Source organism: Drosophila takahashii, chromosome 2R, assembly GCF_030179915.1.
Source record: "Drosophila takahashii strain IR98-3 E-12201 chromosome 2R, DtakHiC1v2, whole genome shotgun sequence".
NCBI classification, from domain to species: Eukaryota; Metazoa; Arthropoda; class Insecta; order Diptera; family Drosophilidae; genus Drosophila; species Drosophila takahashii.
The window spans coordinates 16,677,547-16,692,158 of NC_091679.1; the positions used below are offsets into that span (position 1 = coordinate 16,677,547).

At 37.3% G+C, this 14,612-nt stretch overlaps 1 protein-coding gene and 1 long non-coding RNA gene across 2 annotated transcripts in view; one reads left to right on the forward strand and one right to left on the reverse strand.

Moving 5' to 3' along the window:
- The window catches only part of LOC108054920 (guanine nucleotide exchange factor DBS), a 253,926-nt gene that overhangs the window by 62,326 nt on the left and 176,988 nt on the right, over positions 1–14,612 (reverse strand). Inside the window, exons 4-6 of the mRNA XM_070212541.1 lie at positions 7,424–7,600; positions 7,056–7,373; positions 6,805–7,002 (exon numbers count right to left, since the gene is read on the reverse strand). Of these exons, the coding sequence (XP_070068642.1) occupies positions 6,805–7,002; positions 7,056–7,373; positions 7,424–7,600 (693 nt within the window). The remainder of the gene's footprint in view (positions 1–6,804; positions 7,003–7,055; positions 7,374–7,423; positions 7,601–14,612) is intronic.
- On the forward strand, positions 9,392–10,813 carry LOC138912809 (uncharacterized). Its single transcript, XR_011418367.1, has 3 exons — positions 9,392–9,638; positions 10,497–10,618; positions 10,682–10,813. It is a non-coding gene; the product is annotated as an uncharacterized lncRNA (long non-coding RNA).

Below are 14,612 nucleotides of genomic sequence, written 5' to 3' on the forward strand. Positions count from 1 at the left end.
AAATTTATAGTAATGGATTTATGAGAAAAAGGGAAAGGCGGCTACAATTTAAAAGGAACAGGTACTGAGGTGAATCATCCACCAGGAGCGCAGCCGATATGTTCCAATCGGATATCTTGCATTTTCGTGAGTCTCGGGCGGTCACACAAAATAAATTAGGTGGGACGAATATATGTCTCAGCTAGTCGCAAAGTTTTCGTAGCGATCAGAACAAGGAACAAGGAAAGACTGCTTTGTTTTTTATTGTTTTATTCCATTACACAGTGGTTGGTGTTGTATGGAGATGGTGGCCAAAAATACTTCCAGTGGAGATATCGACTTGAAATTTTTTTTGTAACTTAATAATAATATAATTAGATTATACTGATAAAAATTGGCCCAATTGACTAAGTATATCCGGCCTGTTCCAGTTTTCACTCGGAAGTGAATTTGATTTCATGCTAGCGCCTGTCAAATGCTTGGCAGAAAGTTTCCATGTGAATTTTTCGGAAGTTAACAGAGTAACAACGAGGGATATTTAAATCCTTGCAATTCTTTCGGAAGTGAGTCCTTGAACAGGTCTGAGAAATTCGGTTTCGTGTGAATCTTTCGGAAGTGAAAACTAGAACAGGGCCGTATATGCCTGAAATTTTATGTGAAATGGAAAAATTTTACCTTTTACCCTTAAAGCATGCAACACTTTTTAATGCGTTATTAACAACAACGCAATTATTAAACTTATTTAATAAAAATCAAGTTTAGTTATTTAATATAAATAAAATTTATTAGGTTTGCTACTCTATCACTGACTCACACTGAGAGAATCAGCCTATCAAGAAATCGAAATTTATAAAGAAATAAAGAATGGTGCTATGATAGAATAATAAACATAAAGAAAGATAAAAACAAAGCACGAAAAAAGCTCCATCAATGGATAAAATCAAATACACAAAAGCTAAGAACACACACAAAATGAAAGTCACGAAATTGATGAAAAAACGGTAAATAGCGCACGAGATCAGTTTCTTGAAAAAATTATACCAAGGGAACGGGCAAAAACGGGCAATTGAAATTGTAAACATATAATTCTAAAAGACTAATCTTGTTTACAAAATATTATTCACTTTCGGGACAGATCCGGATCACAACTTTATCTTTAGGTAAATATACGCTATTTTGGTTTTTATAACAATGACAAAAACACTGGACAACAATTTATATTACAACAAAACAACAACAAATAAATTCACAGAAACACTTTAATTTTAAAATAAAAACCTTTTTTCACGATTATCATTTTAAATTACTTTAATATTCCTTGATTTAATATTTTTTATAAATTTTTCAAGGCGAGCTGACTTTTTCGTGTTGCTTGACTGCACGTTTGAAGAGTTTCAATCTCCGATTTACAAAAACTTTTACAATGAGCTTTTTTAAAATAGAGCAAAAGTAAATTTACAGTTAAATTCTTTGCCATTTCAAGAATCAGTGATGCCAATTTGGCGACCAAATTCAAACATTTGAAATTATTTTTTTTAAGTTTGGACCATACTTTGCACAGGAACCATTATGGGTGTTATTTTTATCTGACAGCTTGGCAAAAATAATAATTTTGGAGTATTTTTATTTATGTTTTCCCCACGTAATTTACAGTTATAAATAAAATAAATTAAGTTAGTTATTTTTAATCGACCTATGTTTATTCAATAAAATAAACTAAAATAAAGCATCGCCATATCTTCGCTGGTTTAATATCGTGATAAAAATGAGATATCGTTTTAAGGCCATTAAGAAAATCTCGATACGTTTCACAAAGAATCACTCATATGTACATATTCGAAAAATGAGAAGCTATAATAATTTAGACAAGATACCCAAAATACCCTTGATTATTACTTACCTAAAAATTTATTCTTCATGAATAGTTCTTTTGTTTGAACTCGAAAACAACTTATCAAAGTTAGAAATCCTTTGAGAAATAGAAAAAGAATACTGAGCGAGAAAAACAACATCTGCAATTTTAATCTCACTTGTTGTTCTCTTCCCTTTGTCACGATCGCGCATGCCTAAGTTGTCTCTAACACTGCGCAGGTAAAGAAAGATTGAGAGAGAAAAATTTGGGAGAGCGTCGTCTCTGGCACCGTTTCGGTCTGTCGGCGACACTGTCGGCCTAGTGATGATGTTGTAATGAATTTTTACGAAAATTCATCATCAAGATTATGGCTAAAATGTCTGGGCTTATGCACACAAATATAGTTGGCCCTATTAAAAAGGAATTTTATTCAATATATATTTTTTGGAAAAATACCATATGCTATATATCATAACCCGTTGTCTTAACCAGAGCATCGTTGAGAATTTCTCTAGTGCGATGCGTTCAAAAGGTGGGTAATATGACCTCATGACTACTCTTCTGTTAAAGTTTAGGTTAAGGAAATATATAACGGGTATGACAAAATAAAATAATAGCCGACTAGTCTCGACAAACAGCAAGGACCAGCCTAAACCACCCACCAGCGTAGGGGAGGCTAACCAGCCAATCCAACCTAAGGGAAGTGCAAGGGCTGACCTTGTGGTAAGCACCGGGGCTAAGGAGCTCAAACCAGACAAGACCATTGGAACGCAAGAGGGCATACCGCTTACTCAGACGTCTGGCCACCAACCCTATACGGGAGGATCAGACGTCAAAGGAGGACTACCAAAACATGCATGAAGACATAGCCTGAGCAAAGGCGGTAATCCCAGACTTCGATATCGCTAAGACACAAAGCGACAGCAACAAGCGAGAGAGGACAATTGAAGTAGCTCAACCAGCGAGCAAGAAGGCCAAGCCAACCAGCCGCGGACGAAAACCCAGGACCGCCCCCAGACTGCACATATGTAGTGTGGTATCAGGGAAACGTCAAGATGATCGCCTGTGAAGACGAGAGATCGGCAGCGCTCTATAAGGCTGCCATCACCAATGTTGGCAAGGTCTACCCCGGGGCCAAGCTGAGTGACTGCGAGGCAGTGAATATCCCGTCGCGAGCGAGGTCGAGGGTGTGGTTGCCGTCTGAACCCTCTGAGCCAGAGGCTATTCTTAGCCTCTTGACAAGGTTCAACCCAAAGCTTCCGACAGATGTTTGGAAGGTGGTAAAGGTTGAGAGGACCGAGCGCGTCACTACAAACGTGGAACCGCACGCAGCATTTTAGTCGCAGCTGTAAAGAGATAGAAGAAGAAGAGATCATGCTATGTTTTTGTCCAGCGAACAACTCTCTGTCTGTCTGTCTGTCTGTCTGTCTGTCTGTCTGTCTGTCTGTCTGTCTGTCTGTCTGTCTGTCTGTCTGTCTGTCTGTCTGTCTGTCTGTCTGTCTGTCTGTCTGTCTGTCTGTCTGTCTGTCTGTCTGTCTGTCTGTCTGTCTGTCTGTCTGTCTGTCTGTCTGTCTGTCTGTCTGTCTGTCTGTCTGTCTGTCTGTCTGTCTGTCTGTCTGTCTGTCTGTCTGTCTGTCTGTCTGTCTGTCTGTCTGTCTGTCTGTCTGTCTGTCTGTCTGTCTGTCTGTCTGTCTGTCTGTCTGTCTGTCTGTCTGTCTGTCTGTCTGTCTGTCTGTCTGTCTGTCTGTCTGTCTGTCTGTCTGTCTGTCTGTCTGTCTGTCTGTCTGTCTGTCTGTCTGTCTGTCTGTCTGTCTGTCTGTCTGTCTGTCTGTCTGTCTGTCTGTCTGTCTGTCTGTCTGTCTGTCTGTCTGTCTGTCTGTCTGTCTGTCTGTCTGTCTGTCTGTCTGTCTGTCTGTCTGTCTGTCTGTCTGTCTGTCTGTCTGTCTGTCTGTCTGTCTGTCTGTCTGTCTGTCTGTCTGTCTGTCTGTCTGTCTGTCTGTCTGTCTGTCTGTCTGTCTGTCTGTCTGTCTGTCTGTCTGTCTGTCTGTCTGTCTGTCTGTCTGTCTGTCTGTCTGTCTGTCTGTCTGTCTGTCTGTCTGTCTGTCTGTCTGTCTGTCTGTCTGTCTGTCTGTCTGTCTGTCTGTCTGTCTGTCTGTCTGTCTGTCTGTCTGTCTGTCTGTCTGTCTGTCTGTCTGTCTGTCTGTCTGTCTGTCTGTCTGTCTGTCTGTCTGTCTGTCTGTCTGTCTGTCTGTCTGTCTGTCTGTCTGTCTGTCTGTCTGTCTGTCTGTCTGTCTGTCTGTCTGTCTGTCTGTCTGTCTGTCTGTCTGTCTGTCTGTCTGTCTGTCTGTCTGTCTGTCTGTCTGTCTGTCTGTCTGTCTGTCTGTCTGTCTGTCTGTCTGTCTGTCTGTCTGTCTGTCTGTCTGTCTGTCTGTCTGTCTGTCTGTCTGTCTGTCTGTCTGTCTGTCTGTCTGTCTGTCTGTCTGTCTGTCTGTCTGTCTGTCTGTCTGTCTGTCTGTCTGTCTGTCTGTCTGTCTGTCTGTCTGTCTGTCTGTCTGTCTGTCTGTCTGTCTGTCTGTCTGTCTGTCTGTCTGTCTGTCTGTCTGTCTGTCTGTCTGTCTGTCTGTCTGTCTGTCTGTCTGTCTGTCTGTCTGTCTGTCTGTCTGTCTGTCTGTCTGTCTGTCTGTCTGTCTGTCTGTCTGTCTGTCTGTCTGTCTGTCTGTCTGTCTGTCTGTCTGTCTGTCTGTCTGTCTGTCTGTCTGTCTGTCTGTCTGTCTGTCTGTCTGTCTGTCTGTCTGTCTGTCTGTCTGTCTGTCTGTCTGTCTGTCTGTCTGTCTGTCTGTCTGTCTGTCTGTCTGTCTGTCTGTCTGTCTGTCTGTCTGTCTGTCTGTCTGTCTGTCTGTCTGTCTGTCTGTCTGTCTGTCTGTCTGTCTGTCTGTCTGTCTGTCTGTCTGTCTGTCTGTCTGTCTGTCTGTCTGTCTGTCTGTCTGTCTGTCTGTCTGTCTGTCTGTCTGTCTGTCTGTCTGTCTGTCTGTCTGTCTGTCTGTCTGTCTGTCTGTCTGTCTGTCTGTCTGTCTGTCTGTCTGTCTGTCTGTCTGTCTGTCTGTCTGTCTGTCTGTCTGTCTGTCTGTCTGTCTGTCTGTCTGTCTGTCTGTCTGTCTGTCTGTCTGTCTGTCTGTCTGTCTGTCTGTCTGTCTGTCTGTCCATGAATCCATGAATCCGTTTGCCTCTGAGAGCTCCAGAAAGTGGACCAATTTCAGAATTTTTCGAACTTTGAGGTCCTTTTGCTAAGAATCCTTGCGTCGGGGAACTTTTTGGAAAACGCAGTTTAACTTCGGAATTCATAACGAATCCAAAAATATAGCACCCATCGAGGTAAATTTAAAAAGCATTAAAAATGCTGCCCAGTGTAATTAAATGGAATTAAAACAAACTTACATTTTTTGAGGCAAGTCGCCCTCTCCAGGAGTTGAACCAGGGACCTTTGGATTTGTAGATATACTAACTGATTGAGCCATACACGCATTACATTTTGTAATGCCCTAACAAGGTTTATGAATTTTAGTGTGACATAATTCAAAAACAGTGATTTTTATAACCTTGCAGAGGGTATTATGATTTCAGTCAGAAGTTTGCAACGCAGTGAAGGAGACGTTTCCGACCCCATAAAGGATGTATATTCTGGATTAGCATCACTACACACAAAAAAAAACTTGGTAAAATCAACTGTAATAATTGTCAAACAGGCCCCAACCAGCAAAACTGTCAATTCTACTAAGTAAATAGTTATTCCCCAACAACAAAATACTCACAATTAGCAAAGACACACACCCAAAGCAAAAACAAAATACACGTAACTATTTTAATAGTTACGTAACTATCTTTGTTGGTCAATTTTACCAAGCAAATTTTTTTGTGTGTAGTTAAATTCTAGTTGTCCTTTAACTGGACTTTAACATGTATTCGTTCTACCAATTAACTACTTGTAAAGATTTTTTTTAGAAAGTTACCAGTCCGAGACAAGTTGCTTTTTTACTAGTTTTGTATTATTCATTTTTTCGACTAGCACAAATTTTCTAGAACCTGTGTAGTCCGAATGCATCCAGACAAATTCTGGTTGCTTTATATTATTTGTATAACAAGTTGTTTTTCAGACTAGATCCCATTTTTTCTACAGGGTTTGTATATTCAGAAATAAACGAAATTTTACGACATTTTGGCTCCCCCTTCGTCTATGTTGAAAGCATACACACAAAATGGACTAAAAACGGGCCTAATTACCTAAAATTTTAGGAAACATGGCCAGAAAAACGCGCCAAGGCATTACCTATAATGCTGTCCATGTGGACTATATTTTTTTCACGTTTTTTTTTTGCTAATTTTGCGAATAGTACACGTAAAAATAGTTTCAGGCAAATCAAAAATGTGAAATTTTTTTTCGCCAAATCCGTTCGGTTTGTAAAAAAACCGCCCATATATTCTTGATCAGGGTCACTAGCCAAGTCGATCTAGCCATGTCCGTCTGTCCGTCTGTCTGTCTGTATGAACGCTAAGATCTCGGAAACTTCAAACTTTCTACCCAGCGCAAGTTTATTTCAGCCAAGCGCCACGCTCCCTTTAATGCCCACAATCGCACACTAAAGATTTTAAAATGTGTCTGGCGCCCACGTCTTTAAAGATTTCCGAAAAGTATAAATGCAATTTTGTTGTGGATAATTATACTTATCGAAATATTTATATTTTAAATCGGACCATTCATTAAAAAGTTATGCGCAATCGAAATTTTATACATCCATCTCCATCGCACACCCTTTTAGCTGAGTGACGGGTATTAGATAGTCGGGACACCCACCCGAATATAGCGTTCTCTCTTGTTTTTACTGAGAAGCACGATTAAAACAATTCTTTACAAGCTCTGTTCTATAACTTAAAAATTTTTAAATGTAAAATTAAACTACAAAATTTAAATTACTTACCCTAACAGAGTTCTTAAATTCATAGGAACTTTTGTTGTTGCTCGCTTTAAAAGTTTGCTTACAGAACAGCATAGATTTTTGATAAAGGAAAATATGTCGCTGACGCGACTTGATTCGTAAACGAATATCCTTTTTAGACTCAGTCCACACCTGGAATGAGTCTTGCATCATAAGGTCACCTTGTTGCGCTAAGTCACTCTGAAAAAATCACATTTTCTATTTTATTATTAAATGGAAAAAAAGCTACCTACCGGAAACCCTGTTATTGATACTTGATGCATAGAATCGTTAACACACTTCAAAACAATTAACATAGAATCAAGTGCGTTTTGAAGTTCTTTTGTGCAGATACCATTGTCGCTGAAGCGCAGCAAATCTTTCAAAAGAAGCTGGTATTTTGTAATTCTCTGAACTGGCTTAAGCAAGTATGCCGCCAGTGGAAGCTTATGACCCAATCGTTTCTGACACTCTTGAAGAAACAAATGTGTATCCGACAGAGTTTCTCGCAAGCGCTCTGAGCGAGAAATGTTTTGACAATAGAAAGAGTACAGTTGATAAAATGTATCACGCTATAAAAGATAATGGTAAAAACAAGCTTTTCATTGTTTTATCAACTTACCCTTTGAACAAAGCATAGTGCGACGAGCTCAGCGGTCGAAATACAGTTTTCAAGATCCTTAAGAAAAACGTCATTATGAAAGGTATAGAGCTCATGCAGGTTCCCAAACAGCACATCCTCTTTTCCTTGGAGGCTAGTGGGGCAAAGCATTTCTGATTTCAAACGATCATAGTAGCCCTAAAACATAAAGTTTTTTAAATAGTTAGCATCACTGTGACCTTGGACTGTGAGTTTTGGGTTACAATAGCGATTAATCGCCTGCTAAATGCTTTTATAATTTCCGAGATCTCAGCGTTTATACTGACGCACTGACATGGCTAGATTCTCTCGGTTGGTGCTCTTGATGAAGAATACTATACTATAAATCCTTATCTGGCTACACTAATTTAACTTAAATATATTTTTAAAATTAATTTATTAATATATCCTAATTAATTAATATCCTTCATGAATCTAATGCTTGAAGGCAGGGAATTAAACATTCTAAGAGCCCTTAGTAATGGCTCATAGTGGGTATAATTTTTCTTGAAAGTACGGTCCAGGAATGGAAACATGGTACGAATATTCTTGGCAGAAACATTTAAATGAATGCATCCCAACAGGCAAGAATAATTAATATTACCTACTAGCAGATCATTAGGAAAAATTCGTCCTGCAATTGCATCCTTTAAGGAACAAGTGTGAAGCAGGGAACAGTGGCTAGCATAGGACGGAGCCGGTGATGTAAAATGCAAGGATTGCAATGCAAAAACTTTTTCTGCAACCTCTCAATTCTATTGATCTGGACACTTCCTGAGGGATTCCAAATAAAGAAAGCATATTCAACCCTGGAACGGGGTTTTAAGTTTTGTTTGTGGAAATCTTCGAAATCCAAGAAGATGAGCCCCAACCGACTTCCGGTTGGAGCACTTAATTAATTTTTCCGCAGTTACCGTATCCGTACCGCCGCCTAAATTTTTCCGTGCTATCTCGTAAATGGATGATGACCGGCAGCTAGCCGTTCATCGCCCTAGATCAGCGGTCGGCAGCATAGGGTTTTGTTCTGCCCAGCCGCTGCTCGCTCACGTATACTGTAGAACAGCGGTCTGCACACACACTCTGATGATCTGCCCAGTGCAATTTACTCATACAAATATTAAAGAAAATGTTATTATATGTGTGCGCCGACCGCTGCACTAGATAGAGCTGCAATGTCAGCAACAGGCAGGATGTACTCCCGCTCGAGCAAATATACAGAAAAACTACTTTGTTAGCACTTAAACATATATACACACACATATATAATTGTAATACACATTTATATTTCCGGGCTGAGGTTCCAATTGGACCAAAATGCCATAATAAAATTATTCTGATTTTAAAACCTGAAGAAGACAGAAGTGCAGTTCTCATCTCTAAAGATTATAAAATTAAAGACCGATTTTTAAGGGCACGCAAAAAAAAACTTGGTAAAATCAACTGTAATAAATGTCAAACAGGCCCCATTTATTTAGACAAAAAATCATGTTTTTTAAAATACGATTCTATTATATTTGAGTTTTTAAGATTTAAAAAGGTTGATACAGTCATAATACATTACAAATCTTAAAATGTTAATTTACTTAAATACGCTTAATTTTAATATATGATTTTCCATTGCTTATTTGCTTATTGTTTCCTTCTTTAATGTTTTTGTTGTAAATGTGTGTACGATTATCAAAACAAAACAGAAAAGTTTCGATAAAATTATCGAATATCGGATCCTATTATCGCAATTTACTAGTAACGCGCTTTAATAAAAAGTGTACACCAATAAACAAATGCTAATACAATATTAATAAGGAAATGTCCCCCTTTTTTTATTTGCCTTAAACTAGTTATATTTTTAACATCTATGTCTTAATAGATATCGATGATTTAACGGAATGGTCACACTGAACCATTCCCAATTGTTCGCGTGCATTACTGGTTGTGAAATCGAAAAAATGGTTTAAAAAAAAGTGCGTGTTAAAATGCCGGCTAAAGCTAAAAGAAAGCGTATAATCCTTTCGGATTCGGAGCCTGAAGAAAACATTGAGGAGGTGAAGGATCAAAAGAATATAGCTGACCCGGTACCGTGCTCAACTTTTGAGGTTATGTACTTAAGTCCGGCGTATACCCGAGGACTCAGACAAAGTTAAGCTATCTAATTTAATGAAAGAACTCGGTATGGAACATTTAATGCAATACTTAATTGGTAAGAAAAACATAAAAACCAGTGGTGGCCAGCAGAAGCAGCACTCCCGACCCATGGGCTAAGCAGTTTTTCTGCCGCTGCGCTGTCAGCGTTTCGACGTCCACGTTTCTCTGCTTAACAGCGTCGAAAAGCTATCAGCGCAGCGGCCGAAAAAACTGCATAGCCCATGGGTAATATGAACAAAATAAATGAAAAGAATGTGAAGAAAGGAAAACACTCCAGTTGCGACAGTGTGTGTATTAGTATTTACATATGTACATATGTACGCTCACATTTTTTTCTTCTTCTCCCTTTGTTGCTCCGCTGATAAAAGTTAAGCTAATTATACCCGTTTCCGTAGAGTAAAAGGGTATAATGTATTCGTGCAAAAGTATGTAACCGCTAGAAGGAAGCATTTCCGACCCTATAACGTATATATATTCTTGATCAGGATCACTAGCCGAGTCGATCTAGCCATGTCCGTCTGTCCGTCCGTCTGTCTGTCTGTCTGTATGTCTGTCCGTATGAACGCTGAGATCTCGAAAACTATAAAAGCTAGAAGATTGATATTTTGCATGCAGTTTTTAGAAGTTCCTACGCAGCGCAAGGTTGTTTCTAAAGGGTGCCACGCCCTCCACAATCTCTTATATACGATTTGAAAAATTTCAATATTTCGGAAAAGTAAAACTGCAGTTTTATTGTGTTTATCAATACCTATCGAAATGTAGAAGACATTTTTTTAATCGGACCATTCGTTAAAAAGTTACGGCGGATCAAAGTTTTCATCCCAAACTCCTTCGCACTCCCTTTAGCTGAGTAACGGGTATATGATAGTCGGGGCACCCGACTATAGCGTTCTCTCTTGTTTTTATTCCTTAGATGCAAATATAACATTTGATTGTTTAAAATACATGGACAGGGATGATATTAAGGAAGCAATTCCACCACTGGGTCCTCGTTTAATTTTCAGGAAAAAACTGTTTGAGTGGAGAAAAACTTTTGTAAGTATCTTAATTTACAAAAAAAAACAATTGGCATACATTTTAACTCTTATTTCTTTTAAGTATGAAGCCAACCAAAACTCTGTTGAGCCTCCACTCAAACAAAATGAGCCTGTCAAAATCGAAGAGGACCAAAGTATCAACAGCAGAAAATCCATTAATTATAAGGTTATGAAATAAATAAATGAATTTATATTCTTAAATAAAGTATTTTTAATCCTAAAAATAGATCGCTTCCTTGTTTACCATACTCTTGGGTTCAGAATTTTCAGTCTTAATTCTATACCATTGACATCTTAAATTAATAAAATGTGTTCTTAGATGAAGATCAATTTTTCTTGATTTTAGACTTTTTGGTCTACAATAAGTGTTCTGCATTTAAGAACATTCTGTCTTAATATAAGAACTATCGGACTTGACTCATTCCCATGACCAAACGTTCTTAATTTAAGAATATTTCACTTAATTTTAGACTGCTTTTTTTTCTCAGAGTACTTTTCCGGAAAATTAAGGTTGCCTCCGATTAGGGTGAGGTCGATTTTATTTTGTAAACTGGTGTAATTGATCCCTCTTTTTAAATATGTAACCCCACAACCATCAGATTTTTTTTTCAAAACATACGTCCCTTCAAAGCTAACAAAGATTTCGCATTAAAAAAAAACGCAATTTTTAAGGTGACGAACGATTTTTTCTTTGAATGCAACTTTTTCAAAAAGCAATATTTTTTAAAGTGTATAAGCAGAATGTTGCTTACATCTACTGGGCATATTTCTGTAAAAGTACGATTTTAAATTCCAACGGAGCTAAGTCCTACAGCGTTTGGCGTGAACCATTCTAATTTTGCACTTTCAAAAGTTGTAGGGTAGGATGACGAACGATTCGTTGTTTGTATACAAATACAAAAGAACCATCAAACTGGGGCATTCAATGTTATATGGTAAAATTCGAGTTTTTTTTACATAAAATCAACGATCACAATTCAAATACTTGAGTAAAAAAAATTCGTCACCATACCCTACAAAAAGTTTGTATATTTATCTGATTACACAGGCCGACAAAATGTGACATGGGTCGGTGTCCAGGTCTGCCACCATTTTATTTCGATAAATGAGGCTTTTCTAAGCATAAGTTGCCACTACGCCTACAGTCCATCAGCTCTGGTATTTGCGGTATCTTTAATTTAAGAAAATCACAAATTTTCTTCGTCTTTTGGGATATATCTTCAAGAGTGGTCAACCAATTTTGGTATTCTTTTCGGAATTAAATAGTTACATGTCTCTTTTATACGGTCGTTTTGGAAAATTCAATCTAACTGAACCACAAGAGAAGGTGGGCGCACTTAAAATTTTAAAGTCACAGCAAAGTTTAAAAATCTTAATTTGTGAACAGCGTTTAAAAATTAAATAAAAATATTTTCTTCTACAATGCATTTTTGATCCAAAGACACCTTATGTCCCTAATTTTTAGGACACTCATCAGGTTTTTGTGTATTGTTTTGGAATTTTTAAAATTGTTTTTCTTACTTCCTTCACAGTGACGATTCACAAACAGTGCCCAAACCTGTCACAATTTTAAATATCATAATTCTAAACGATCTAAGTAGTTTTGCTTTGAGTATAAGCACATGAGCGTAGCCTACTAATCTTTGGGGGCTGAAATGCTTGAAGTGTAATCCCCCTCCAGCTTTTAGCTTACGCCCATGTATAAATATTTTTAAAGCAAGGGTCACTTGTGCTCAAAAACAGTTATGAGTTACGTAAAATAGTGACAGGTTTGGGCACTGCTTGTGAATCGTCACTGTGAAGGAAGTAAGAAAAACAATTTTAAAAATTCCAAAACAATACACAAAAACCTGATGAGTGTCCTAAAAATTAGGGACATAAGGTGTCTTTGGATCAAAAATGCATTGTAGAAGAAAATATTTTTATTTAATTTTTAAACGCTGTTCACAAATTAAGATTTTTAAACTTTGCTGTGACTTTAAAATTTTAAATGCGCCCACCTTCTCTTGTGGTTCAGTTAGATTGAATTTTCCAAAACGACCGTATAAAAGAGACATGTAACTATTTAATTCCGAAAAGAATACCAAAATTGGTTGACCACTCTTGAAGATATATCCCAAAAGACGAAGAAAATTTGTGATTTTCTTAAATTAAAGATACCGCAAATACCAGAGCTGATGGACTGTAGGCGTAGTGGCAACTTATGCTTAGAAAAGCCTCATTTATCGAAATAAAATGGTGGCAGGCCTGGACACCGACCCATGTCACATTTTGTCGGCCTGTGTTATATTTATACCCTTGCAGAGGGTATTATGATTTCAGTCAGAAGTTTGCAACGCAGTGAAGGAGACGTTTCCGACCCCATAAAGTATATATATTCTTGATCAGCATCACAAGACGAGTCGATCTAGCCATGTCCGTCTGTCCGTCTGTTTTCTACGCAAACTAGTCTCTCAGTTTTTGAGCTATCGGTACAAAACTTTCGCAAAAGTCTTCTTTCTATTGCAGTTAGTATATATGTCGGAGCCGACCGGATCGGACAACTATATCTTATAGCTCCCATAGGAACAATCGGAAAAAAAAAACTTTAAAAAATTCTAGCTTCGGTGTTTTTTGAAATATTACCTTCTACTTTTGGGGATGTTATTTTTTAAATATTTCTGAATTTCGAATTAATTATTTAAAAAATCGGACTACTATATCATATAGCTGCCATAGGAACGACCGGAAAATTAATGGAAAAGTAATAGGAAATAAATTCTAGCTTCTTTGGTTTTTATTGTATTATCTTCTACTCTAGGATATGACTCTTTTTAAATATTTCCGAATTTCAATTTTAATTTAATCAAAATCGGACGACTATATCATATAGCTGCCATAGGAACGATCGGAAAATTAATGGAAAAGTAATAGGAAATAAATTCTAGCTTCTTTGGTTTTTATTGTATTATCTTCTACTCTAGGATATGACTCTTTTTAAATATTTCCGAATTTCAATTTTAATTTGATCTAAATCGGACGACTATATCATATAGCTGCCATAGGAACGATCGGAAAATTAATGAGAAATATTAGAAAATTAAACATTTTTGCGATTTGTTAATTAATAGGAATGATCTGCAAGGGTATATAAGCTTCGGCTGGCCGAAGCTAGCTTCCTTTCTTGTTTTCACCTATCTTCGCTCTGGCACTACTGAAACACAAATAAATTGAATAAGTTTGCTAGTTTGCGCACCACCATTTTAGAAAAAATTACCTCATGAACATATTACGGGACTTCTTACTTATATTACTGTAAATACATCTATTTGGAATTTTTGTCGTGACGTCATATGTGAGATTCGTCGAGTTCGTCACATTACCCTACACTCCCCTACAAATTAGGTCGAAACAAGAAAGAAAGCTAGCTTCGGCCAGCCGAAGCGTATATGCCTTTGCAGATCATTCCTATTAACTTGCAAATCGCAAATATTTTAAATTTCGTATTGTTTTGACATTAATTTTTCTATCCTTCCCTATGGCAGCTATATAATATAGTCATCCAATTTTTGTTAAATTCCGAAATTTGAAATTCCGAAATATTAAAAAAAATCATATCCTAGAGTACAAGAAAATACAGTAAAAATCAACGGAGCTATAATTTGTTTCCAATTAATTTCCCATTAATTTTTATATCGTTCCTATGGTCGTCCGATTTTGATTAAATTAAAATTGAAATTCGGAAATATTAAAAAAGAGTCATATAGAGAAAATACAATAGAAACCAAGGAAGCTTGAATTTATTTCCTATTTATTTTCCATAAATTTTCCGATCGTTCCTATGGCAGCTATATAATATAGTCGTCAGATTTTATAAATATTTAATTCAAAATTCAGAAATATTTAAAAATTAACATCTCCAAGAGTAGAAGGTAATATTTAAAAAAAACACCGAAGCTAGAATTTTTTGACGATTTTTTTTCCGACCCTTTCGGAGCCCGCGGGCGCTATGA